The sequence below is a fragment of the Muscardinus avellanarius genome (genome assembly GCF_963383645.1).
Source record: "Muscardinus avellanarius genome assembly, chromosome: 3".
NCBI classification, from domain to species: Eukaryota; Metazoa; Chordata; class Mammalia; order Rodentia; family Gliridae; genus Muscardinus; species Muscardinus avellanarius.
Genome location: NC_137788.1, coordinates 137,645,368 through 137,670,219, shown reverse-complemented (window position 1 = coordinate 137,670,219; position 24,852 = coordinate 137,645,368). Strand labels below are relative to the sequence as shown.

Here is a 24,852-nt window from a genome sequence, read left to right as displayed (position 1 = left end):
TTTGTAATTGAATTTTGTTTTCACTTCAGACTGATCTTGTGACCTGTCACTCTGATTTGTAGATGTTTGTCTTCCCCACAAGTGGGTTAGAGAATCCTTTACACTTAGCCTGTTCTCTGGTTGGCTGGTTGGTTGGTTGGTTGGTTGGTTGGTTTTGCAGTACTGGGGATGGAATTCAGGGACATTCTACCTTTGAGCTACACCCCCAGCCCTATTTTTTTATTCTTTATTTTGAAACAGGGTCTTACTCAGTTGCAAAGGGCCTCACTAAGTAGTTGAGGCTGGCCAAGAACTACGATCCTCCTGTCTCAGCCTCCCAAATAGTGGAATTACAAGTGTGTGCCACCATGCCTGGCTTGTGTTCTTGGGGGTTTAAAGTGGCAGAAGCTACCGGTACAAAGTAGTCAAGTTGAAGCTGAGTTGGAGCACAGCAGTGTCAGAGTGGTGAACTTGTTTGCTCAGAGGACGGGATGGACATGGAGCTGGTGGCAGGCCTGCCTAGTGCAGGGACCATCATCTCACCAGGCTCCCAGCAGCAGCTTCTGGAATCCCAAAGCTGCCTCAAGCTTTTCGTGGATGACCTTTCCTCCTGCTTTGAGTGAGAACGACAAGCCTGATTACTCTTTCAAAGAAAATTTAAGCCTACAGAATTATGCGGCTTCCAACTGAATGCAGGTAGCTCATGAAAGAAATCTCTGGCTGCTACTGCGTTCTGTGCCTCTGCCAGAGCCAGCCGGCAAAAGTACGGGTTCTGAAGAGAGGCATGAGGATGAAGAATTTATCTCTTAAGAATTTGATTCTCAGAATATTTATTTTAACGTGGGGGAGCTGCCAGCCTACTATCTCTACTGGCCGACCCCTGTTCCTGGGTCAATATTTCCTATAGGTCGACGACTACTCCTGGGTCAGTATTTTCTATTGCGCCGACGCTGGGTTTGTTTTTCCAGAGGTATTTACACAGTTACAGGTCAATCAATATCCTCGTGCTACCACCACCAGAATACAATAAAGACCAATACAAAACACATATATTACAGATAGGTTAATCAGTACCCTCGTGCCATCACCATCTGATCTTCTCCCCAAACCTTGTTAACTCTGGGCAAAGGACAGTCAGCTGAGTCAGAGACACTAATCTAGAGGAAAGCCTTAATGGCTCCCCGCATGCCTCCAAGCACAATTAAAAATACTGAGTGTCTGCCCACTTTCTAGCTTATTAGAAAGACTTAAGTGAGAAGAGATTTATGTTTTCCCAAGAACTGAAGTAATTCATCATTTCTAAATCTAACACTTTATTAGTCATACTGATATGTTCTCCAGCTGATTTTTTTTGTATGTCTATACCCCTGCCCTGAGTAGTATTCTCAAAAAGTTCTCCAGTTTTCATTGGTAATCTCAGTAAAGACTAGTTCAGGAAATATAGTCAGTTAACCCTAGAAGAGTGTTTTATTTTTCCCTTTTTTTATTTTCCTTCTACTAGGGATGGAACCCAGGGCCTCAGGCATGCTAGAACATATTCTGCCACTGACCTGTCCTGCCAGTTCCTAGTACTGCTTTTCAAATGATGGGCCTTGAACTATTAATAATTGCTAAATTATGACAAAAGGTATTAAATTACATCATATGTTAATAAGGTAAGTAGTATAAATGTTACAACAAAAGGTATTAAACGGTGTACCGTATGTTAATAAGGTAAGTTGTTGCCGGGCGTGGTGGTGCACACTTGTAATACCCACGCTTGGGAGGCGGAGACAGGAAGATCACGCAGGTTTGAAGCCAGCCTCGCTGGCTTAAGAGACCCTGTTTCTAATAAAATATAAAATAGGTCTGGGAGTGTAGTCCGGAGGTAGAAAGCCTCTGGGTTCCACCCCCAGTACCACAAAAAAAAAAAATGTAAGTTGTATAAGCGTGTTGTTTTGTAAAAAGTGGCTGGAGTGTGTGGATGCCTGTACCTCCCTCTGCAGGGTATGCCACCTTTTAGTGAAACAGCCTAATCTGTGAAGTAACTAACTGGATCTGTCACCTAGGACCAGTTATGCAGAAGTGATTCAAGGCACAGAAAAAAGTGCTCTCAGGGACATTTTACCTCCAAGCTATACCCCCAGCCCTTTGTATTTTTTGTTTTGAAGCAGGGTCTCACTAAGTTGCCTAGAGTCTTGCTGTGTTGCTGAGGATGGCCTCAAACCTGCCATCCTTAGTCTCCCAAGCACTGGGATTCTAGGCATACCCCACCATACCCGGCTCCTCCCTGTCCTTTGCTTTCAACTACTTTACAAAGGATTTTACAGATGGTTTTGCATGAAGACAAAAATTTTGGAAACCCACAGGCTTAGAGAAGAGTCCTGGTGAGACACATGCCTTCCCAAACGTGTTTTCACGTGACATGGATTTAACATCCTGGGAAATGCTGTAGCAAAAACACCACCAAGAGGTAAGAATGCAGCCAAAAATCAGTAGCCCGGACGGCGGATTCAGCTTGCATGTCACTCCCTGCCTGGTGCCAGTGGGTGGGTAACCAGCAGCAGAGGAAGTCCTGGTCTATGCAGGGTTTTGAGATCATAAGTGTGCTACTGAGCAGGTTACCCATGTTCAGCACCACTTTGCACATCTGTAAAGGGGTAATCATGGTTCCCACCCCTTTTGGGGTTGAGACACTGCTGTGCAACATATTTAGCATACTGTGTGGCACTTAATTTAAAAGTTTAATAATTTTTAGCTAATGCTAAGCTGAACAGGCAATTCCTAGGTCTCCAGGGCTACTTTTAATCATTTGGAAGCTACTGTAATTTAAAAATTTATTTCTGGCCTACTTTTGGGTAAAAATTTTTATACAGTAAGCCGGGCATGGTGGCACACCCTTGTAATCCCCGCTCTTGGGAGGCTGAGACAGGAGGATCGTGTAGGTTCGAAGCCAGCCTCAGCTACTTAGTGAGGCTCTCAGCAATTTAGACCCTGTTTCCAAGTAAATTATAAAAAAAATAGGGCCGGGGGTATAGCCCGGAGGTAGAAAGTTCCTGGGTTCAACCCCCCAGTACCATAAAAAATTTTATACAGTAAAACTGCACAAATTTTAAGTGTACCTTTAGTAAATTTTGACAAATTTTATACCCCTCTAACCATGGTTCCTCTGCCTCTTCCAAGTTGACTTCCCTAAACATGACACTGACCCTTAAGCCTGGTTACCTTTATCAGAAACAATGAAGCTATGTTTCCATTTAAGCACCATTTTTAGCTGAATTCTGCAAATGTTATCATCCAGTTCAAAATATTTTCTAATCTTTGTGACTTCTATGACATATACATTATTACAAGTATATTTAGCCTCCAAGAATTTAGGGGTTTTTTAGATATATTAATATATTCAAAGAACATATTCTATAAATTTCACTCTTTTGAGAACTATTGCATAAGCACAGCATATCTGTCTTGCTGAATGTACTGTGTATACCCTTGCAAAGAATGTGTATTTTGGGCTGGGGATGCGGCTCAGTGGCAGAGTGCTTGCCTGTGTGCAAGGTTCTGGGTTCAATTCCCAGTACCACAGAAAGAAAATGTGTGCTCTGCAGTTGTGTGTTGTAGTGTTGTGTGTCAGGCCAAGGCGCTGATGCCCTTTTTTGTCTAGTCTATCAGTTGCTGAAATAGTGCTAATATATATATATATATATATATATATATATATATATATATATATATATATAATTGTAGATTTAATTCTGTCTTTACATGTGTTTTAAGCAATGTTAGATACATATATAGTTATAATTGTTATATTTTCCTACTGAATTGACCTTTTAGTTGTTTTTGACCTTTTGTCATTATCAAATACCAAAATTTTGGATAATAGTCCTTGCTCTGAAACCTATTTTTTTTGGGGGGGTGGAGTACTGGGGATTGAATTTAGAGGCATTCTACCTCAAGCTATGCCCCCAGTCCAATTTTATTATTTGGAAACAAGGTCTCACTAGGTTTCTGAGAGCCTCACTACATTGCCAAGGCTGGCTTTGAACCTGCAATCCTCCTGTTTCAGCCTCCCAAGTACTGGGATTACAAGCATGCACCGCCAATCCCCAGCTTTCTAAAACCTATTTTATCTGCTATGAATATAGACCTGAGTTTCTTTTCTGTTTTGTTTTGTTTTGTGGGTCTGCGGATGGAACCCAGAGGCATTCGACCTCCGAGCTACACCCCCTGCCCTATTTTTTTTTTTATTATTCTTTATTTTGAAACAGGGTCTCACTAAGTTGCAGAGGGCTTCAGCCTCCCGAATGCTAGGATTACAAGCTTGTGCCACCATGCCTGGCTTTAGACCCAAATTTCTTGTGCCTAAAGTTTTTGTGTGTGTGGGTCTGGGGATGGAACCCATGGGCATTTGACCTCTGAGCTACACCCCCTACCCTAGTTTTTATTCTTTTTTGTTTGTTTGTTTGTTTTTGTGGTACTGGGGGTGGAACCCAGAGGCTTTCTACCTCCGGGCTATCCTCCCAGACCTTTTTTATATTTTATTTGGAAACAGGGTCTCACTAAGTTGCTGAGAGCCTCACTAAGTAGCTGAGGCTGGCTTCAAACCTATGCGATCCTCCTGTCTCAGCCTCCCAAGCGCGGGGATTACAAGCGTGCACCACCACGCCTGGCATCTTTTGTTTTTTAAATTTTTTAATTGGTGCATTGTAGTCATACATGTCAATGGGATACAGGATGGTGGAGACATAAATGCACACATCACCCAATTAGCCCCTACCCAATTCCTGCCTCAATCCCTTCCCCTCCCTCCTTCCTGCCTCAATCCCTCCCCCTCCCTCCTTCTCATGCTTGGCTTAGTGATTGACTTTATTTTTTTTTTAAGTTTTTTTTTTTTTTTTTTTTTTTTGTGTGTGTGTGTGTGTGTGTGTGTGTGTGTGTTACTGGGGGTGGAACCCAGGGGCTTTCTACCTCCGGGCTATACTCCCAGACCTACTTATATTTTATTTGGAAACAGGGTCTCACTAGTTGCTGAGAGCCTCACTAAGTAGCTGAGGCTGGCTTCGAACCTCTGTGATCCTCCTCAACCTCCCAAGTGCGGGGATTACAAGCGTATGCCATCATGCCCGGCTTTTTCTTTTTAGTTTTTAGTATACTTTTTATTAGCATATTGTAATTATACATCATAATGGGGGTATACTGGAGGTTTTTTTAAATTTTTATTGGTGCATTATATTCACACATCATAATGGGGTAAAAAACTTATGTGTACATACATGTACACATCACCAATTTAACCCCTACCCAATTCCCAACACATTCCCTCCCCATCCCTCCTTCCCATGCATGGCTTAGTGGTTGACTTCGATATGTTTAAGTACATTGTGTGCTTTAGAGAATTTCCTTCTTCCTCCTCCCATCCCCTCATTTAGGCTGTCTTGTTTGCTCCTCTATAGGATTTCCTTTTTCATCTAGAGTTCCTCCTATGACCCGTTTCTCCTTAGCTTTCACATATTAGGAAAAAAAATTGATTTCTTATTTTTTGTGACTGACTAATCTCGCTTAGCATAGTGTCCTCCAGTTCCATCCATTTCCCTGAAAATGATGTAATTGTGTTTTTTATTTTTATTTATTTTATTTATTTATTTATTTATTTTTTTTTTGGCGGGTCTGGGGATGGAACCCAGGGGCATTCAACCTCCGAGCTACACCCCCTGCCCTATTTTTTATTCTTTATTTTGAAACCGGGTCTCACTGAGTTGCAGAGGGCCTCACTGAGTAGCTGAGGCTGTCCGCGAACCGTTATCCTCCAGGTCTCAGCCTCCCGAATGCTGGGATTACAAGCGTGCGCCACCACGCCCGGCAAAGGTGTTTTTTTATAATGGTTGAGTAAAATTCCATTGTGTACATATCCCACAGTTTTGTAATCCATTCATCTGTTGATGGACATCTTGGCTGGTTCCATAGTTTGGCTATGGTAAATTGTGTGGCTATGAACATAGATACACATGCATTAGTTTGGTAGTTTGGTTTCCTTTCTTTTGGGTAGATACCCAGAAGAGGTATTGCTGGATCAAATGGTAGATTTGTTCCCATTCTTCTAAGGACCCTCCATACTGTTTTCCAAAGTGGTTGCACTAATTTGCAATCCCACCAACAATGTCTTAGAGTTCCCACTTCGCATCCTCACCAGCATTTGCTGTTGTGTTTTGAATGATGGCCATTCTAGTTGGAGTTAGGTGAAATCTCAGGGTAGTTTTGATTTGCATCTCTCTGATTGCCAGTGATGTTGAGCATTTTTTCATGCATTTATTGGCCATTTGAATTTCTTCTTTCGTGAAGTGTCTATTTAGTTTGCTCGCCCATTTTTTTATTGGATTTTTTTTTAGTGTTGAGTTTCTTGAGTTCTCTCTATATTCTATTTTTGTGTGTGTGTGTGTGTGTGTGTGTGTGTGTGTGTGTGTGTGTCTGGGGATGGAACCCAGGGGCATTTGACCTCCGAGCTACAACCCCTGCCCTATTTTTTATTCATTATTTTGAAACCGGGTCTCACTGAGTTGCAGAGGGCCTCACTAAGTAGCTGAGGCTGTCCGCGAACCGCGATCCTCCGGGTCTCAGCCTCCTGAATGCTGGGATTACAAGCGTGCACCACCACGCCCGGCTGAGTTCTCTGTATATTCTAGATATTAGTCCTCTATCGGAGGTGTAGGTGGCAAAAATATTCTCCTATTCTATTGGCTTTTGGTTGAGGTTCTTGACAGTTTCCTTTGCTGAACAGAAGCTCTTCAGTTTCATGCAATCCCACGTATTGATTCACCTTTTAATTTGTTGTGCCTTTGGGGTATTGTTGAGAAAGTGTTTATCTGTGCCTATGTGTTGCAGTGTTGGACCTATGCCCTCTTCAAGGAGCTTCAAGGTCTCTGGTTTAATTTCCAAGTCCTTGATCCATCTTGAATTGACTCTTGTGCAGGGTAAGAAAGTGGGATTAATTTCCAATTTTCTGCATATGGTTAACCAGTTTTGCCAACACCATTTGTTGAATAGGTTTTTTTCCAGTGTATGTTTTTGGCCCCTTTGTCAAAAATCAATTGGCTGAAAGTGTGTGAACTTGTTTCTGGGCTTTCTATTCTGCTCCATTGGTCTGTGCTCTTTAATTTGAAACAGGGTCTCACTGAGTTGCAGAGAGCCTCACTAAGTAGCTGAGGCTGTTCGCAAACCGTGATCCTCCAGTCTCAGCCTCCCAAATGCTGGGATGACAAGCGTGCGCCACCACACCTGGCTTATGCCTAAAGTTTTCATGGTATATCTTTTCCATCCTTTTACTTTCAGTGGCATAAATCTGAGCTTTAACTTTTTATTCTTTCTCTGGTTTTCCATTTGAATATTTAGTCTAATTCCATTTTGATAGGACTTACATTTAAAATTTTGCTGTTTTCTCTTTGTTCCCTCTAGATTTTATTGGTGAGAGGAGTTGATAGTTTTTCTATTTTTCCTTTCCTGCTCTTTTTTTGGGAGACAAAATGAGTAATTTTTTAAATAACACTTTTCTCTATTGAGATTTTAGCTATATTTCCTGCTTGTGTGTGTGTGTGTGTGTGTGTGCGTGCATGTGTTACTGGGGATTTAACGCAAGGGCATTCTATCACTGAGCTATTCCCCAAACCCTTTTTTATTTTTTATTTTTGTTTTAAGACAGGGTGTTGCTAAGTTGCTGAGGCTGGCCTTGAACTTGTGATCCTCCTACCTTGGCCTCAAGTAATGGAGTTAAAGGTGTGGGCCTTCATGCCTGGCTTTCTTCACATTGTTAATGGTTGGTCTAGGGATGTAATGTTCATCTTAAGCTTTCCACAAATTATTTAGGATTGATTTTGTACCCCCGTGACATAGAATATAAGAACTCAGCAGGGTGTGATTCCGTACACCTGTAATCCGAGTACTTATAAGGCCGAGACAGGAGGATTGCAGGTCAAGGCCAGCCTCAGCAACTTAGGCCCTCAGTAATTTAGTGAGACCCTATTTCAAAAATAAAAAAATAAAATGGGGTCAAGGGTGTAGCTCAGAAGTAGAACACCCCTGAGTTCAATCACCTGTACCATAAAAAAATACATACATACGTGTGTGTGTGTGTGTGTGTGTGTGTATGTTTGTACTCTTATAGCTTCATGTACCTACCCCTTTATCCTTTAGACTAGTTATGTTACATCTGCTTCACAATACTATGTAATCATATGTTTTTGTTTTGTTTTTTTGCAGTACTAGGGGTGGAACTGAGGGGCATTCTACCTCTGAGCTATACCCCCAGCCCTATTTCTGTTCTTTGTTTTGTTTTTGTTTTGTTTTGTTGGTGGTACTGGGCTTCCTGGAAACCCTTCTACCTCTGGGCTACACTCCCAGACCTATTTTATATTTTTATTTGGAAACAGGGTGTCTTAAGCCAGCGAGGCTGGCCTTGAACCTGCAGGATCCTCCTGTCTCCGCCTCCCAAGCAAGGGGATTACAATCATGCACCACCATGCCTGGCTTTATTCTTTATTTTGAAACAGGGTCTCACTGAGTTGTGAAGGGCCTAAGAAGCTGAGGCTGTCCTCAAACTGCGATCCTTCTGTCTCAGCCTCCCAAATGCTGGGATTACAAGTGTGCGCCACCACACCCGGCTTGTTTTCCTTATTCTGTTAAAAATTATAATAAGCAACCTCCATACTCTTTTTTCACTAGAATGAGAAACTGCAAATTCACATGCCCAAAAGAATCTAGTATTTATTTTTTAAGGACATCTAAGCCCAAAATCCTATGGAAAGCACTGCTTCTTGGCTGCTGCCCCTAGCTGCAAGGTACCATTCTGCCCAAAGGAATGTGGAAAAACATCAGTGCTCTCGTTCACATCCAGATTACCTCCGAAATTATTTACCCAAGAAGAGAGGCATTTCAAATGATGACAAAGACAACGCAAAATTTTTAGCTGTCATGCAAATCCAAATTACTCCTGAATCTTTACTTTCAAACCAGCCTTCACTCTTGAAATTCAGCTATTCCAGTGTCTAATGTGTTATCATTATTTAGCTTTCTCAAAGATAAACATGTGTAACACTAGACTCCACAATCGGCCCTCAACCCTCAGTATTTACTATGATTTGTGTGACTCTAATCATACACGTCCAGAGATAGGTACCCATCCTATGGGCTTTCAACCCAGGGGTGTGCTACCTGTGAGCTATACCCCAGACATGGTGCTAAGGATTGAACCCACGGGGGCCATTCTACCTCCAAGTTATACCCCCAGCCCTATTTTTTTATTTGGAAACAAGGTCTTGCTAAGTTACCGAGGCTAGCTTTGGACCTGCAATCCTCCTGTTTCACCTCCCAAGTACTGGGATTACAGGTATGTGCTACTACACCAGGATCCTACAGTCTATTCTTACCTGCCATATTTAGTCAGTTCCTATTTTTGTATGTATGTATGGTACTGAGGATTGAACCCAAGGGCATTCTAATTCTCAGCTACACACCTAGCCCTTTTTCCTTTTTCTTTTCTTTTTTCTTTCTTTCTTTCTTTCTTTTTTTTTTTTTTTTTTTTGGTACTGGGAATGGAACCCAGGGGCATTCTACCTCTGAGCTACACCCCCAGTCCTACTTTTAGTCTTTTTTATTTTTTGAAACAGGATTTCACTGAGTTGTGAAGGGCCTTGCTAAATAGCTGACGCTGTCCACAAACTACAACCTCCGGTCTCCGCCTCCTGAATGCTCGGATTACAAGTGTGCATCACCATGCCCGGCATTCCTTTTTATTTTGAAACAGGTCTTGCTAAGTTGCTGGGGCTGTCCATGAACCTGAAATTCTCTTGTGTCAGCCTCCCAAATACCGGGATTGGAGGTGTCCACCACCATGCCCTGGCTCTGGCTCCTAATTTCTTTTGATGTTAGCTCCTAAATCTCTCACATTTCCCTCCTCCTCTCCGTTTTAGTTTACCCTCATCATTTCTCACTGAGACCTTTACAGTTAACTTGTTCATTTTCTGTAATTTGACAGTTTAGTACAATATCTTCAAGTGAGGCTTTTTTTTTTGGTACTGGGGACCAAACCCTGAAACATTCTACTTCCAAACTACACCCCAGGCTTATTTATTCCTTTATTTTATTTTTTTTGTGTGTGGTACTAGGGGTGGAACCCAGAGGCTCTACCTCCAGGCTATACTCCCAGACCTTTTATATATTTTATTTGGAAACAGGGTCTCACTAAGTTGCTGAGAGCCTCACTAAGTAGCTGAGGCTGGCTTCGAACCTGTGCGATCCTCCTGTCTCAGCCTCCCAAGTGTGGGGATTACAAGCGTGCGTAACCACGCCCGGTGTTTTATTCCTTTATTTTGAAAGAGTTGCAGGTGGCCTAAGTTACGGAGGGTGGTCATGAACCTGTGATTCTCCTGTCTCAGTCTTCTAAGTACTAGGATTACAAAGGTACAAATGTGCGCCATCACACACGGCCTAAAGTGAGTATCCCAGTTGCTCAGGATAAAGCCCCAGTCTGTCACATCCCTACTGCAGAGATGAGGGTGTCTCTTCTCATGCCTTGTTCTGTTTTTGAGATATGAAAACTAAGAGGCTTCTGCTCGGTTAGCTGCTCCTTCAATATCAAACCAGACCCAGTCATAATACAGTAATACAGTAACTCCACAGTGAGCTGGTAGTAGGTCAGTCTCCCACCTTCTGGTTACGGTGAGTAAAAAAGTGCTTTAAGTGAGAAAAGGAGACCCGCCCTCACTGAGCACACTGGTGGCCTACCACTCCAGGGCAGGGCTGCTGTGAAGGCTGTGTTGGCTCCAGGCAGGAATTTGGCCTTGAGATTCCTCCTCTAGTTTCAAACGAGGCTTGGAAACAAGTAAGGGAAGACATTCATCATAGTTTTTTAAAAAACTTTAATGTGATCTCTTATTCATATACTTCAACAACTTTCTCCAAAGGAATAATGATACATAATCTTTAAAAAGGATATATAGATAGTGTATTGATAGCATCTGGTTGTGGTTATCACAGATTGTCTTACATTTAAATTCTTTGGCTAAGAAGCCTTTTTAAAATTTTTTTAATGCTTGGTGCTGATACCAGACCAGCTCTTGGCTCCTACTTCTTAACTTATCATACCGGCATGATCTAGTTCTAGACTCTGACCTCTCACAAGAACAAAACACAGGGATTTGTTCAGATTCACTTTGGACAAATGCAGCTGAGATACTTAATGGTTTGGGACTCGATTTAGAGAGTTTATTTTTCATCCTTCCTTTTAGAGTAACTATTATTAATTCAAAATTTCTATTTGCCTTGAAGCCTGACATACTCCGTAGCCTGCAGATCGCCCCTGCTAAACCATGGCTTCACTGTCATGGGGCCACTGAGCAGAGTCTCTCGGCCTTCCCTTACACAAAAGAAGTGGCCAGTTCTTTTCAAAGCAGACAGCATCATGTGTCTCACTGACTCCTGGAACTACACACACAGAGCCTCAAGCCCTGTTCCCAGTTCTTAAAGGATCTGCCTAGGTTCTCTTCTCTCCATTTCTTGGCTGATGGGGTCAATGGAGGGCTGCATCTTAACAACCTTAACACCCTGAATTCTGTTTTAATTCTGTGGTGCACATAGGGAACAGTGCCAGCCTCTACTCTGGTCACGTGACCTTTCTCCATCAGTACAGCCTCGCCTAAGAAAACCCTACTCCAGGGTCACCATACTCCTGTTATTCTCTTATCGGCTCTGAGGCTTCAGTTGGACTTGCTTCCACCGTAGGCTCTGACTCAGGAGCAGATGATGGCTTTGTGAGCTGAGATGTTCCTCCAACACCTAATGACAAATCAAACAGTATACATTCTCAGTTCCACAATCCCAGAAGAGATCATCATTATTTTTATTGTTTGATTCAAGAGGAAACCCTATTTTAGGGGAATAGCAAGACTATGTTGTATTTTTGCAGCTATGAGGTAGATGAACAATCAAGTTTGCTTTCAGTGAATCACTGAAGAGTCTTTAATCACCTGCACCATGCCAAGCTATAATAAAACAGTGAAAACCAAAGTAAGATTGCATGACAGAATGGACTTATTAATGTATTGTCTTTTTTTTTTTTGGAGACAAAGTCTCACTAAGTTGCTAAGACTGGCTTCGAACTCACAATCTTCTCACTGGAATTGCAGGCTTGTGCCATCACATCGGGTCTTACTAATTTTTTGTTTTGTTTTTGTACTAGGGATTGAAACTAGGGACATTATACCTCTAAGCTACACCCCCAGCACTTTTTTATTCTGAAACAGGGTCTCAGCTGGGAATGATAGAGCATGCCTGTAATTCCAGTATTTGGGAGGCTGAGATAGGAGGATTATAGGTTCAAAGCCAGCTTTAGCAATTTAGTGAGATTCTCAGCAACTTAGCAAGATCCTGTTTCAAAACAAAAAAATAAAATGAGGCTTGGAATATAGCTCAGGGGTAGGATGCCCCTAGGTTTAACACAGTATGAGGGGGGGAGGAAGGAAGAAAGGAATAAAGAAAGAAAAGAAACAGTATTTCAACTAAGCTGCTGAGGGTCTTGCTAAATTGCTGAGGGTGGCCTTGAACTCACAATCCTCTCACCTCAGCCTCCTGAGAAGCTAGAATTGCAGGTATGTGCCACCACACCCAGCCTTATTTATTGACTGATTTATTTATTGGTACTAGGGTGGAACCCAGGGGCATTCTACCTTCTAGTTACGCCCCTAGCCCTATTTTTTATTCTTTATTTTGAAACAGGGTCTCACTAAATTGTGGAGGGCCTCACTAAGTATCTGAGGCTGGCCAGGAACCCAGATCCTCCTATCTCAGCCTCCCAAATGTTGGGATTACAAGCCCAGCTTACTAATGTATTTCTAAACTTGAAAATTGTAAAGCCCTGCTGTATTATCATCCAGCCAAGCCACTAGTAGTGTTACTTTTTTTTTTCTTTCTTTAACGGGTCTGGGGATGGAACCCAGGGGTATTTGACCTCTGAGCTACACCCCCTGCCTGATTTTTTATCTTTATTTTGAAACAGGATCTCACTAAGTTGTGGAGGGCCTAACTAAGTAGCTGAGGCTGTCCACGAACCACGATCCTCTGGTCTCAGCCTCCCGAATGCTGGGATTGCAAGCGTGCGCCATCATGCCTGGCTAGTAGTGTTACCGTCTACATAGCTTGTTCTAAGGAACCAGGTACCAATTTGGCCACCCTGTGGTTTTCTTCTTCTTCTGGCTTTATTTTGAGTCTGAAGAGTGCAAACCTCACTTAAACCTGTAACCTATTTGTTAGCACAGGTACTTGTATGGCTAAGTCTTTATGGATCTTTGTATAGCCTCCTACCTGAAGGGAGTTTCCTGTATGCAGCTGCTGAAGACATTGCCTGCCCAAGAGCCTGATTAGAGCCCAGTGGCTGCTGGAAACTGGCAGGTTTGCCAGCTGAAGTGGTCCGGTGCTTTGATTTGGAATCTTTAGCAGGTTTAGTCCAGACCAGGGCCTCCCCAACCTGGAGAGCAGCTCCCAGCTTCTGAGCCATCTCCACCATCTTGTGTCCACATGGAAAGAAAACAAAAACATCATAGGTATGACTGGCAGAGACAGGCCAACCCTCCTCTTGTTCCTGGGCCTTTCAACCAGCTCACATCTGAGGGAAGAAGTACTTACTGCAAAGGAACCATTCTCAAACACCCAGAATACAGACAGCCCTTAGAGCACAGCAAGGGTTTTACGCAGGATTTCAAAACCCAGTAATTCAAGTCTGATGCATCGTTGGGCTAAACACTGCCTTTCCTACATGAAGGGAAGTGGGAGGAAGCTACCAAGAACAGGGACCTCAACCCAGATGAGTTGTATCAGGATAACAGATAATTCAGTAAGCCTGAAGTTCCTCTTATTTTCTTTTAGGAAAGTTTATCTCAAGCTTTATGTAACTAATTGATGAACTCATGCTACAAGGAACATCAAAGCCAAAAGAGCCATGAGTCTATATACCTTGCTGATTCAAAAGTATGCTGAGAGTTTCCTTAATGACTCCTGGGAGCTGATAAGACATACCTCAGAGTCAAATTCCAGAGAGCTACTGTCCTTGAGAAAGTCGACCTTCTTCTCCATCTCCTGATACTGGGCTAGCGCACCCTTCTTCTCACCCTGGTTGTACAACAGTATAGCATAGTTCAGGTTCACTAAAGGGTTACACCTGTGGCAGGCAGACAGACAGACTTTATTGAGGTGAGGCCTTATGACTGTGTCATCTACACATCTTTCTCATTACACAAAAACAACACTCATTGGTTTTTCCACTGTGCAGCAAGGTGGGAATGCATGCTATGTAGACCTGGAGAGGAGAATCAAGGAATTATGTGCCAACTCGACAAAGCAGGTATTGGGACCAAACCTGGTATCTCAGCCCTCAACAGAGACCATCCAGGGCAAAGTTGCCAAAGGGATCCCTACCCTGCTGCGCAGCAGATGCCAGTGAAATAAATCCTGGGAGAGGTTATTTTAGATTAAGCTGAGCCCAGAGGCCCATCTGACATTCCAGCTAGCCTGCCTTGTAAAGCTTATCAGCAACTCAAGCCCACTGCCAACTCTGGCTTTCTCTGGCCTCCTTATTACTAAAACTGGAGCTGGAAAGGTTTTCTCAGAAAAAATGTTTAATTCTGCTGAGCTGTGCTTGCTTATGAACCATATCTTCCACATTTAAGTCTGCTGTGGCCATGCAGAGGCATGGGGGAGCAGCTGGGCTCTCAGGCAGCCCCAGTGCTCCGGCACCACCTTACGGCTTTGCAGAGTCCACTCCTCCCCAGAACCATCCCCACAGACCAGCTTACTTATCCAGGAGGGCTGCTTCTGTGTAGGCTCTCTTGGCATTCTCTATATCTTCCAGATTGGTCAGAGCCACTGCAACAAAGAAATGAGAGTTCAGCTTAGAAAATACTATTTCAAGACTTCTCCTAGGGCTGGGCTACAGCTCAGTGGAAAAGCACTGAATTAGTTTATGTGAGGCCTGGGTTGGATCCCCAGCAAACACACACACACACCCCACTCCTAAACTGAACTCTTCCACCCCCTTAGCTCAAGGCACCTCTGTGTACAGCTTAGATACCTCTTTAATTCAGTTCTAATCTGTTCCAAGTTCTGTGTGTATGACTTTTGCAGTTCCTCGCTTGGCGTGGCCCTCGTTCAAGCTCAAGTCAGGCTTCCTTTCCATTTTCCTGTCTGTCTCCTTGGCCACCATTCCTTCCCACAGTGCCACCAGGTATCTCACCCGACTTGCAAACAAATCTGACCCCATCACTGTCCTACTTAAGAATCCTCACTGCTTCCCCACTGCCTATAACCATGATCTTTGAACTTTTATTTTAAATCAGTGTTTCCTGAAGGATAATACACAAAACTATTTTTAAAAAAGAATAGCTGGCCGGGCATGGTGGCACACGCTTGTAATCCCCGCACTTGGGAGGCGGAGACAGGAGGATTGTGCAGGTTCGAAGCCAGCCGCACTGGCTTAAGAGACCCTGTTTCCAAAAATAAAAATATAAAATAGGTCTGGGAGTATAGCCTGGAGGTAGAAGGGCTTCCAGGAACCCCAGTACCACCAAAAAAAAAAGAAAAAAGAAATAGCTGTTCTGAAAACCTTGGCTACTCCAGTGAGACCCTACTTCAAAATAAATAACCTGGGCATAGTGGCACACAACTGTGATCCCAGTACTTGGGAGGCTGAGACAGGAAGATTGAAGGTTCATGGCCAACCTCAGAAACAGGGCAAGACCCTGTTTCAAAGTAAAATATATAGAACCGGGCATGGTGGCGCACACTTGTAATCCCAGTACTTGAGAGGCTGAGACAGAATGATTGAAGGTTCACAGCTAGCCTCAGCTACTTAGTGAAGTTCTTTGCAACTTAGTGAGACCCTGTTTCAAAATAAAAAAATAAGAATCAGGCTGGGGTTGTAGCCCCCAGGTTCAATCCCCAGTACCACAAAAAATAAATAAAGGGCTGGGGGTGTAGCTTAGAGGTAGAATGCCTTTGGGTTCAATCCCAGTACCAAATAAATAAAAAATAATAATAATAAACCAGGCATGGTGGTACACACCTGAAATCCCAGCACTTGGGGGGCTGAAACAAGAGGATCACAGGTTCAAGGATAACCTCAGCAACAGAGTAAAACTCTTAGCAACCTAGCAAGATACTTTGTCAAAATAAAACTTAAAACTGGCTGGGGACTTAGCTCAAAGATACAATGCCCCGGCTCAAAAATAAACATAAATATTATGACAGGAAGATCGCGCAGGTTCGAAGCCAGCCGTGCTGGCTTAAGAGACCCCGTTTCCAAATAAAAAAGTATAAAAATAGGACTGGGAGTGTAGCCCGGAAGTAGAAGGGGTTTCCAGGTACCTCAGTACCACCAAATATACATATATGTATGTATGTATGTATGTATGTATGTATATGTACACACACACACACACACACACACCTTAATAATGTTATCCTCACATCAATCCTAGGCGCATATAGTAAGTAGTAGTGGCAGAACCCATCTACAGTCCAAGTTCTTAACACTCTATTTGGAACTGGGCTGAAATCAGTATGTATAAAAATGACAGCTGGGATGTAGCTCAGCAGTAGGGCACTTCTCTAGCATGTGCAAGACCCTGGGTTTAATCCCCAGCACTGCATTTTAAAAAAAAGAAAGGAATTTTCAAGCCAAGAGAAATAAAGCAGAAAGACAGGAACTAGGGATGATCTTGGTTAAACCTGTTATTCTCTGAGTGAAATTCTCTCAGGTTAGAAGCAGCAGGAGCTTTATCTTTCTTTTACAAATTCCTTCAAGCTCTGGGATAGTATACTTAAACTCCTAGAGGACTTCCACAGGAATGGCTTCTATGGGACATTTGGCCGCTAACCTATGATTCTAGTCCACTTTCTCCTACCACAGACCATAAAAAGGGCTCCCATATAAACGCCTCTTACCAGCCAAGAGCATGTAGAGCTCCCCCAGCTTTGGCTGGAAGTTGATGGCTGCACTGAGGAAATGAAACGCTGATGCATACTGCTGCATGGTCAGATGGACGAGGCCCAAGTTATACAGGATCTTCCAATCAAAGGGTGCCAAGTAGTTGGCTCGCTTCAGGCAGCTGATGGCCTGCAGGAGAGAGGGGCACTCAGCGAGGGTGGTAGATGAACAGGAACGAAGACACGAGGGGATACTCACTGCCACGTATTTCTTCTTGCCAAAGAAACACATTCCAATGTTATTCCAGAGTGGAGGACTTTCTGGAACAGCACAGGCTACAACTCGGTATTTGGTGAGGGCAACATCAAAGTCCCCATGGGTCTGCATCATGCTGCCTGTTGCCAGGATGGCCTGAAAAAGACGGCACATGGAAAATAATTCAGTCATTCCCAAGGGCCACACAGTGAAGTGGCCTCTTGTGTGTAGCTACTCAGCAGGCCCATGAGCATAGACAGTACTGAGAAACTCCTTCCAGGGACATAAATAATATCTGAGCTTCTGGGGCAAATGCTCCTGAGGAATGTTCTGGCACTCATATTGTGAGTCTCTTTCACATACACACACACACACACACACACAGAGATAAAATGCCACTAGTTTTACCCAGCTCGTTTGTTTTCTACTTCTATCCAGGGAAGTCAGTTTTTTTGGTAAGTGCTGCCTTTAATTTGTTCTCTGCAACCCCACTTGAACACCAAGTGCTATAGATGCCTCAAATATACCTGTCCTTGGCTACTTAAGATCCAGTTATTTCTGCCACAGGGCAGAGGGTCAATCAGCTTTAGGCGTCATCAGTCCAGCTCTTTCATTTCTCCAAGGAAAAGTGTCAGGCTAATATGATTTCCTAAATCAGGACTGAGTTTGTGTCAATATGCAATCCTATCTTGCTATATCTTAAGTGGATGACATTCATCTACTTAAGAAATCTTCCTTTCAACCCCAAAGCAGCTGGACAAATGTTATAATCTCTAATTCATTGCAATCTGGAAGTGATTTCACCAGTGTTATTTTATAACACTGTGGAGGCTTTGCCAATTTCCCAAGCAATACATAAGCTATTAACAATACTCTATTTTGCTTTCTGCAGAAATTACAGACCTGTAACAAATGTGCCCTTAGAAGATAAGAAGCACAGAATCAATTTTTTATAAGGTTTTTGAGTAAGAAGAGCTGCCGCCAGGCATGGTGGTGCACACCTGTAATCCCAGCATTCAGGAGGCTGAGACAGGAGGATCACAGTTCGAGGAAAGCCTCAGCTACTTAGTGAGGCCCTTTGCAACTCAGTGAGACCTTGTTTCAAAATAAAGAATAAAAAATAGAGCTGGGGGTGTAGCTCAGAGGTAGAACGCCCCTCGGTTCTATCTCCAGTACTTTAAAAAAAATGAGTTGCATTATGTGCGCGCGCGCACGCACACACACACACACACACACACACACACACACAGATTTGAGGTCTATGTTGCACAGACTGGTCTTGGACTCATGGGCTCAAGTGATCTTCTTGCTACAGCCTGAATTATAATTTCTCCTTTTTTAAAAAAATGAATTTGTAGGATGAGTATATAGTTTGGTGGTATGGTGCTTGCCTAGTGTGCATGAGGCCCTCAGTTTGATCCCCAGTACTGAAAAAAAAAAAGCCAAAAAATGTTAATTTCTCGAGTATTCAAAATGAAGAAGCTATCCTCTTGCTTTCCAGGGTCAGATCACTTCAAGGAGCCATAGGGCTGGCTGTCTACGTGAAGCTGTGGAGTTTCACAGCCAGCAGTACCTTGTAGTTGGTAGGCTCGTAAGTCAGTGCGTTTCCAAGATGTTCAAATGCCTTCTGGTAAATGCCAAGCTTGGAAAAAAGCAAACCAGAGAATTTACATCAAGGGGGAGGTGGCTGCAGGGGTCTGGGCAACTACAACCTCAACAGAAATAAATGCCCTATTCTTTGAAAGTTTTCTTGACAAAGAGAAAAGAAAGTTGCACATACCAGATAAAGAAAGAAAACCCCAAATCCCCACATTTGTGGTTGTCTTATTTTGGTGATTTGTCTCCTGATAAGGTCAAAGTATCTATTTGCCAGAAACAATGTTTGCCACCCTCATGCTGTTCGCTGTGTAATCATCTAGTTAGCCTCATGTCCCTTGGGGCTAGCCTCCCAAGCTTTGGACCCCTGGTTAAACTCCTGGTTCCTCTTAAAGAAGAATAAAATAGACATAAAGGCTGCCATGGAGGCACGCACAATCAGCTGAGCAGGGAAACTGGTGGGGCAGGCAGCTGAGCAGGGACTCCTGGGTCCTCAGGCCAACAGAGAAGCCATGGGACTAAAAGAATCCCATTCACTCAGGAATGTGAAGAAGCGTAGAGACTTCATTCTAGACAATGTGTGCTTTGCCTTCCTTTCCCTATAGATCCTACTGGGAAGGAACAACAGAAACAGGCTTCACTGAAGCTCTATAGAGTGCCAACTTGTATCACAGTTTCTCTTCTGACAACAAAATAATGCCTCCCAAGACTATAAAGCTATTTATCATATATGTTCTTTCCTGTTGGATAAGAATTATAATTGCACTAAGGCAAAATCAAATTGCTTCTGATTTGAATGAAGAAGATAATTCCTTGAGCAAAGAATTCAAATACAGAGAGCACGGTTCACATGTTCCATGTGACTGTTCATAAGACATGCTAAATATCAAAATGCAGGAAACCATCCTACTATGCAAAGACCCAAAAACACCAATGCATGAATGAGTAGAGTTTTCTTTACCTGTAAGTAGAGTAGTCCTAAAGTTGTAAGAAGTTCTGTATTTTCTGGTGAGAACCTGTAAGATAGAGAAGCTTAGAAGAAAACAACGGTTACAAGAAACAAGACTCCTGCGTAACATCGACCCTCGTGCAGCACTTGAGGGTCCCATTGATGTCTGTTCCACGAGGAAATTCCTGAAGGCAGCTTGGACATTTCTTTCAAAAGTAAGTCATCTCAATGCTAACTACAGGGACGACTGTTCATCAAGAAAAAACTGGAATTTAGAATTCTGACTCTTTTCTTAGTTAGGGCCAACATACTTTCTTAGGACCTAGGGGATTTTTTTTTTTTTTTTTTTTTTTTTTTTTTTTGGTGGTACTGGGGTTCCCAGAAGCCCTTCTACCTTCGGGCTACACTCCCAGACCTATTTTTACATTTTTTTTATTTGGAAACAGGGTCTCCTAAGCCAGCGCGCGCGGCTGGCTTCGAACCTGCGCGATCCTCCTGTCTCTGCCTCCCAAGCGCGGGGATTACAAGCGTGCGCCACCACGCCCGGCTACCTAGGGGATTTTTGTGTGACTGTTTTAAGTACACTGATACAGTAAAGAACAAGGCTTTACAACCAAGTCAGTCTAGAACACACACAAGCCCGTCCCTTCTTGTGCAGTTTCTTTTTTCTGTTCTCACTGTACTCGCAATGCCAGTGCTCCCCAAATTAAACAAAACGCCATACTAAATAGCAAAACCAAAAAAAAAAAAGAAAGAAGATACATACCAGGTCTAGGAAAGAATTAGCTACTGGCCCTTAAGAGTAAACACTGGCTTAAGTAAAATATGATATACCTTCTCAACCCTTCACTGATTAAGGAAATAAAAAACAAAAACAACATTGAGTTAAGACCATCTGACTACAGGATCACCAGACAGTTTCAATAATTAAAACACCAAAGGGTTGCCAGGTGTGGTGGTGCACACTTATAATCCCCTCGCTTAGGAGGCAGAGACAAGAGGACTGCACAGGTTCAAAGCCAGCCTCAGCTACTTAGTGAGGCTCTCAGCAACTTAGTGAGACCCTGTTTCCAAATAAAGTATAAAATAAGTCTGGGAATATAGCCCAGAGGTAGAAAGCCCCTGGGTTCCACACCCAGTACCACCAAAAAAAAAAAAAAAAAAAAAAAAAAAAAAACCAAAGGGCAAGAACACTGTTTCCTGCTTCTAAGGAATGAGGTAGGGTACAGATCATCTGTAAGGAGCCCAGAACCAGAAGAGCCAAACCACCAGCCAGGAGATGACTGAACTAACCAAAAACAGCTTTCTCGGTTCACCTGAGAATTTGCCTTTCATCTTACTTACCCCCACGATTCTGGCAGCATCCACTTCCTCACACAAAATGACTACTCTCTCCAAAGTTAGGGATCATGAAACAGTCTCACCCTCCTCAGTGAGGCTCCAAATGCTCAACTGTCTGTCCCCTTTCTTCCTTGGGAAGTTGAGTGACTTAAGTCCTGAGTGTACTAATCTAAAGAGCCAACTTCTAGAGGGCAGAGGTCTAGAGTCAGCGCTACCCCCATCACCAAAGGGATAATTAGTACGTTACATGGCTCCTTCCTATCCACATAAACTTAGCCTTGTAATGACAAAAGTCTCTTTTGTAGGAATTTTTCTTTTTAGACATAAAATATGGTTAAGGAAAATTCAGAAAGCAGTGTTGTGATTAATATAATGAAAAAATTTACTACAAAGGTAATTAATAAATTAGAAATATAAATTTAGCTCAGAATCTACTTATCAAGAATAATAAAGCTTTGAACCACAGCCCAGTCTATTAAGTAACCAAACAAATGAGACACCTAAGGCATTTTGTTACAACTATCCTACTTAAACAAGACAAGACCTCCTATAGAAAAGACAAGATAGTAGCCGGGCGTGGTGGCGCAAGCTTGTAATCCCAGCATTCGGGAGGCTGAGACCTGGAGGATCACGGTTTGCGGACAGCCTCAGCTACTTAGTGAGGCCCTCTGCAAGTCAGTGAGACCCGGTTTCAAAATAAAGAATAAAAAATAGGGCAGGGGGTGTAGCTCGGAGGTCAAATGCCCCTGGGTTACATATCCCCAGACCCGCAAAAAAAAAAAAAAAAAAAAAAAAGAAAAGATAGTATGTGTTCCTAGAGAGGAAATCATGGGGAAACCAATTAGTTCCATTATCAGAAGTTTGATCTACTCTAGTGATCTTTTTTGTTTGTTTTGCTTTATTTGTTTGTTTGCAGTACTGGGGACTGAACCCAGGGGCATTCTACCTCTGAGCTACACCCTCGGTCCTATTTTTTATCCTTTATTTTGAAACAGAGTCTCACTAAGTTGCGGGGGGCCTCTAAATAGCTGAGGCTGGTGGCAAATCTGTGATCCTCTTATCTCAGCCTCCCAAGTACTGGGATTACAAGCCTGCATTACACCCAGCTCTCTAGTGATCTTTTTATTTTTTATTTATTTTTATTTATTTATTTATTTTATTTATTTATTTATTTTTTTTTTTTTTTTTTTGGTGGTACTGGGGTTCCTGGAAGCCCTTCTACCTCCGGGCTACGCTCCCAGACCTATTTTATATTTTTGAAACAGGGTCTCTTACGCCAGGGCGGCTGGCTTCGAACCTGTGCGATCCTCCTGTCTCCGCCTCCCAAGCACGGGGATTACAAGCGTGCGTCACCACGCCCGGCTCTAGTGATCTTTTTAAAAGACAAGATTGAGGCTGGGATCGGAGCCTGCTGAGGGGTTAGGCCAGTGCCGAGGCCAGTGAGGCCGGGATCGGAGCCTGCCGTGAGGCAAGGCCAGTGCTGGGGCCTCCGAGGCCGGGATCGGAGCCTGCAGAAGGGTTAGGCCAGTGCCGGGGCCAGTGGCCGACATCGGAGCCTGCCGTGAGGCAAGGCCGCTACTGAGGCCTCCGAGGCCGGGATCAAAGCCTGCCTTGAGGCTAGGCTGGTGCTGGGGCCGAGGCCAGGATAGGAGCCAGCTGAGGGGTTAGGCTAGTGTTGGGGCCAGCGAGACCAGAATCGGGGCCTCCCATGAGGCAAGGCTGCTGCTTGAGCCAGCGAGGTCTGGATCAGTCCACCAAGTAGCCAGGCCACTACTGGGGCCGTCAAGAGTGGGATCGGTACTTGCAATGCGGCATGCACAGAGAAATATCACAGAAAAAAAAAAAAAAAAAACCAGATGCTTCCCCTAATCAGCAATAACTAGGAGGAAAGGGGCAACAGGAAGACATCGAGCTATAGAAAGGGCCCTATAGTGAAGCAATTAAGGTGACCAATCAGAGGGTATGGAATAGGGGAGGATGGAGCCTCTTTAAAACGCAGGAGGTACATAAACAAATGTATCAAAGTTAATCACCAAACAAGCATGGGATCGTGGGAGGGGGAGGGAATGGGATGGGGGCTGGATGAGGGCTAATTGGATGATGTGTGCTTGTATATACTCTCAAGTCTTGTATTCCAATGTGATATATGGTTACAATGCACCAATAAAAATAAATTTAAAAAATAAAAAAATAAAAGACAAGATTGATGTGAGACCCTAAAACTATAATGGACCAATAGAAGTATTAAAAACTAACAACAAAAAAAGACAAGCCGGGCGTGGTGGTGCACACTTGTAATCCCAGCGCTTGGGAGGCTGAGACAGGAGGATCACACAAGTTCGAAGCCAGCCTCAGCTACTTAGTGAGGATCTCAGAAACTTAGTGAGACCCTATTCCCAAATAAATTATAAAATAGGTCTGGGAGTATAGCCTGGAGGTAGAAAAGCCCCTGGGTTCCATCCCCAGACACACACACACACACAAAAAGACAAGATTGTGGGGCTGTGGGAGTATAGATCCATGGCAGAATGTATGCTTAGCATGTGCAAAACCCTGTATCCAATCCCCAGTCCCCAAAAAAAGTCAAGATGTTAGTCGCAGGCTAATACGGACAGGCGTTTATTTTTATTTTTTGTGGTACTGGGGGTGGAACCCAGGGGCTTTCTACCTCTGGGCTATACTCCCAGACCTTTTTTATATTTTATTTGGAAACAGGGTCTCACTAAGTTGCTGAGAGCCTCACTAAGTAGCTGAGGCTGGCTTCGAACCTGTGCGATCCTCCTGTCTCAGCCTCCGAAGTGCTGGGATTCCAAGCATGCGCCACCACACCCGGCTCAGATGTTTATTATTAAACCAGGAGATTCCTGTCTCTGATAAACCTGAAAGTATAGGTCTATTATAAAGTATAAAACCAGAATGGCAGACTGCCAGCTAACCCCAAAGTCCTATTGAGTGCATGCCTGCCTACTTCCCTTGCAGCTACATACTGCTACCTAATTTTGAACCGTAAAATGTAAGCAGGAACTGTGTGTACAATTTTGGATCATTTAAAAAACTCATTACCAAGCCAGTCATGGTGGCACACCTTGTAATCCCAGTACTTGGGGAGGCTGAGACAGGAGGATCACAGGTTTGCAGCCAGCCTCAGCTACTTAGTGAGGCTCTCCACACCTCAGTGAGACCTAGTTTCAAAATAAAGAATAAAAAATGGGGCTAGGGGTATACCTCAGAGGTAGAATGTCCCTGGGTTCGATCCCTGTTAACAAAGGGGGGGGGGGGCCTGGGAGTATAGCCCAGAAGTAGAATACCCCTGGTTTCAATCTCCAGTACTGAAAAAAGAAAGAAAAGAAAAGAAAAGAAAAGGAAGAAAGAAAGAAGGAAAGAAAGAAAGAAAGAAAGAAAGAAAGAAAGAAAGAAAGAAAGAAAGAAAGAAGTCGGTCGGTCGACATGGTGGCACATTCTTGTGATCCCAGAACTGGGAAGCTGAGACAGGATGATGGCAGGTTTGCAGCCAGCCTGAGCTATTTAGTGAGGCCCTCCACTAAGGTGACTGTGAGGTCTAGTGAGACCCTTTTTCAAAATATAAAGAATAAAAAATAGGGAGCCAGGTGTGGTGGCGCACGCTTGTAATCCCAACATTCGGGAGGCTGAGACCAGATGATTGCAGTTCGCCAACAGCCTCAGCTACTTAATGAGGCCCTCTGCAACTTAGTGAGACCCTGTTTCAAAAAACAGAGCAGGGGGTATAGCTCGGAGGTTGAATGCCTTTGGTTTCCATATCCAGACT

General features: G+C 43.4%; 1 protein-coding gene across 2 annotated transcripts in view; it reads right to left on the bottom strand.

The window, feature by feature from the left end:
• Positions 1-11,680: 11,680 nt before the first annotated feature.
• Positions 11,681-24,852, bottom strand: part of BBS4 (Bardet-Biedl syndrome 4) — a gene marked incomplete at both ends in the record, with an annotated part of 43,380 nt that continues 30,208 nt past the window's right edge. Inside the window, 8 exons of one of the 2 annotated variants that reach the window (XM_080692000.1) lie at positions 11,681-11,784; positions 13,309-13,510; positions 14,020-14,161; positions 14,796-14,865; positions 16,942-17,113; positions 17,183-17,335; positions 18,753-18,821; positions 19,737-19,791. In XM_080692000.1, coding sequence (XP_080548126.1) covers positions 11,681-11,784; positions 13,309-13,510; positions 14,020-14,161; positions 14,796-14,865; positions 16,942-17,113; positions 17,183-17,335; positions 18,753-18,821; positions 19,737-19,791 — 967 coding nt within the window. The remainder of the gene's footprint in view (positions 11,785-13,308; positions 13,511-14,019; positions 14,162-14,795; positions 14,866-16,941; positions 17,114-17,182; positions 17,336-18,752; positions 18,822-19,736; positions 19,792-24,852) is intronic. The other variant, XM_080692001.1, reaches the window with a different exon arrangement.